This window comes from Lactuca serriola, chromosome 4 (assembly GCF_051521515.1).
Source record: "Lactuca serriola cultivar US96UC23 chromosome 4, Lser_US96UC23_V15, whole genome shotgun sequence".
NCBI lineage: Eukaryota > Viridiplantae > Streptophyta > Magnoliopsida > Asterales > Asteraceae > Lactuca > Lactuca serriola.
Window position 1 is genome coordinate 313,963,486 of NC_136411.1, and position 3,243 is coordinate 313,966,728.

At 35.0% G+C, this 3,243-nt stretch overlaps 1 protein-coding gene across 1 annotated transcript; it reads left to right on the forward strand.

Moving 5' to 3' along the window:
* Window positions 1–860: 860 nt before the first annotated feature.
* On the forward strand, window positions 861–2,557 carry LOC145097299 (peroxidase 72-like). Its single transcript, XM_079034837.1, has 4 exons — window positions 861–1,216; window positions 1,439–1,636; window positions 1,862–2,027; window positions 2,101–2,557. Exons 1-4 carry the CDS (start codon window positions 983–985, stop codon window positions 2,493–2,495), a joined length of 993 nt encoding a protein of 330 aa, XP_078890963.1. The 5' UTR covers window positions 861–982; the 3' UTR covers window positions 2,496–2,557.
* Window positions 2,558–3,243: the final 686 nt, after the last annotated feature.

Sequence of the window (3,243 nt, forward strand, 5' to 3'; positions counted from 1 at the left end):
TGACGTTATTTTTGAGTCGTGAAACATGTGGAAATGTGAGATCGTTGATAGTATTATTATTTGTTTTTTTCTTTGGTACAATAGTTGTAATTCCAAGTACAAAGTTACGATTGATGGCTATAATCCCCTGTAATTTTTTCTTGGCTAGTTATTTGCTAGCCTTGTGGTCTCTAATAATATGGCTGTTAAAAAAAATCATATCTAACAAAAAATTACCAAAACGCATAAAGGAACAAGAGGGTTGATGCCTATGTACCAACTCATATTGAAGCAATTTGAAGGTGCCATGAATCACATGGTGGAATCTAATACAAAAACATAAAGTCAAATCACAAATGACAACACACGCTGTCACAACCTATGTTTTCTTTGCAACCAAAAGTCCAAAAGTTTTAAATGTACATATTACAATGCATGGTGTGCAAATGATGATAGCAGTTTTGGAAAAGGCTGATGATTGAAGAAGCATTTGTGTAATAGTTGACCTAATTCCACAACAATACAAGCTTCGCCTAGGATTCAGCCACTCCATTTTTATTGACAAAGCGCGCCTTAAAATTATTTGATAGCTACTACGTAGTAGTAGGTTATATTATATATCCCACTTTTAACTATTAAAACAATCGAAAATTATAAACACATTTTTGCAATCATGTTTATCTACATTATATCCCTTTAGAATATGATTCCAAAAGTGAATAAAATGACTTTTACTTTTGAGCTTTAGTATCACTGTCTTGTAGAATACATTTTCACCGGGTCCATGTCAACCAAGTCTTCAGCCCAATACTTTCGTTTTCTTATATTAACTACTAAAATATGAGATTTTTTTAACAAGTGTTTAGATTTTCCTCTATCCTTTTTCTTAACCACCCAACCCCACCATTGTGTATAAGTAATACATATAGCCAGGATACTACATCCATCACAAGCCAAACCAAGACCTCCACCAAGCATACTAATCTCCACTAGAATCAGAAAAATGGCTCCCTCATCAAGCATGGCCATGGCCATGGCCATGTGTTTCTTCATGGCTCTAACTCCCATTTGTTTCTCTAAGATCACCAATGGAGGTTACCTCTACCCACAGTTCTATGATCAATCATGCCCACAAGCCACCAATATAGTTCACTCCATAGTAGCACAAGCCGTTGCACAAGACGCTCGCATGGCTGCTTCTTTACTCAGGCTTCATTTCCATGATTGCTTCGTTAAGGTTTGTGAAATTATAAGCAATATCATGTGTTGTTATATTGGTGCCTCTCGACTAGGGTTTCAGTCTCAACGAAGACAAAATGTGTAGATTTAGGAATAGAGTAGGGCTTAGTCAGTTAACCTCTCTAAAAAAGTTATCTCATACGATATATATTCATTTTTCATGTTAAAATTACACATGACATTTTAGAATGTTAATGTTGTTGATGATGATCTTATGTAGGGTTGTGACGCATCAATATTATTAGACGATGGTGGTAGCCGCAACATAATTAGTGAGAAAGGGTCTGGCCCCAACCGCAACTCAGTTCGTGGATTTGAAATCATCGATGAGATCAAAGCTGCATTGGAGACAGTCTGTCCACAGACCGTCTCCTGTGCAGATATCTTGGCTCTGGCAGCCAGAGATTCTACCGTTCTGGTACCTACCCTATGAATAATTCTTTTTAACTTTTATACTTAACACAAAAAAAATCATAACTAAGATACATTGAAAAATAAGAATTTCCCATAACTTTCTACAACTTTGACATCCTTCATTTGAACGATGTCGTTTGCTATAAAAAATGTAAACATCATCTATATATCTAGTTATTGTTGATAAAAAAAATAAAAAAATAGGGCCATAAACGTTTATCATGTACAGAGTGGTGGACCCAGCTGGGAAGTTCCAGCTGGAAGAAGAGACTCATTGGGTGCAAGTTTGCGTGGGTCTAACCACAATATTCCAGCTCCAAACAACACTTTCCAAACCATTCTCACCAAATTCAAGCTCAAGGGTCTTGACATTATCGATCTTGTAGCACTTTCGGGTACTTTTCAATGTTTTCAAGAAAGTTTAGGTTATAGTTCAAGAAAATGGCTAACTCTTTGTGTTAATTTCAGGGAGTCATACAATAGGAAACGCAAGGTGTGGCAGCTTCAAGCAAAGGCTGTATAACAATAAGGAGCAGAACGACCAATTGTTTGCTGCTCAGCTGCGTGCAAACTGTCCGCAATCGGGTGGTGATGAGAACCTGTTTTTTCTTGATAATGTGACCCCAACAAAGTTTGACAATGGCTACTACAAGAATTTGATGGAGTCAAAAGGGGTGTTGAGTTCTGATCAGATTTTGTTTACTGAAAACGAAGAGACTATGAAGCTTGTGAAGGAGTATGCTGCAGATGAAGACATGTTTTTCATGCAGTTTGCGAAGTCAATGGTTAAGATGGGAAACATTAGTCCCTTGACAGGATTTAGAGGAGAAATCAGAAAGAGTTGTAGGAATGTCAACGGGTGATATGTTTTTAAGGTTTTTGTTCAAATGGTTAAATACTAGTAGAAGGAAGTATTGAGTTTGAATCTGTCGCTCTATAAATTACTCACATTTGAGATTTATTTTCTTAAAAAAAGATACCAACATGTAGTATATGTGTTAGTTGTTTCAACTCTTTGTAAGTTCTGTCTCATATGTAATGTGTCAGAATACATTGATTGATTTTTTGTTTATTAATAAAAGAGTAATTACTGATTTGGTGAAAATTGTTTGTTTGGTCCCTATACTATTATACCCTTTTTTTAGTATTTTTTACATTTATTTTTATTTTAATAATAAGGTTTAAGTTCCTATGTTTTTTTCATGCTCGTATGCCTCAAATTCATCTATAAAAGTAATAGAGTGTTTAATTAGTTTTAGAGGGGTCAACTTCCTCTAAAGATAATAAATTATATAAATAATTAAATCTTTTTAGATACAAAAGTTATCTCTACTAGGAATTAATAATTTAAGAAAGATTGATCGCTAAAAAGAATAAGCTCATAGGAATTAGGGCAGAAACCTCATTTCGCAATCTCGCTCAAAAGAATAAGCCCATGGGCCAATAAGGCCTGCCCATTTAGATTATTAAATTTAAAAGAAAAACGCTGTGAAATGAAAATTTTCCTGCGAAAAACACAAATTTTCAAAATTTTCGACGTTCTCATCTCTAAAAAGTATATGACAAGTTGACAACATTCGTCCTCTCTCAAAAGCCATCGTCGAAAAACTG

What these genes read in the sequence shown, in the direction of transcription:
- LOC145097299 (XM_079034837.1), top strand. Translation starts at nt 983, where the DNA reads ATGGCTCCCTCATCAAGCATGGCCATGGCCATGGCCATGTGTTTCTTC. An exon ending in TCCATGATTGCTTCGTTAAG is followed by an intron (nt 1,217 to 1,438) that starts GTTTGTGAAATT and finishes GATCTTATGTAG; the next exon opens with GGTTGTGACGCATCAATATT. An exon ending in CCAGAGATTCTACCGTTCTG is followed by an intron (nt 1,637 to 1,861) that starts GTACCTACCCTA and finishes TATCATGTACAG; the next exon opens with AGTGGTGGACCCAGCTGGGA.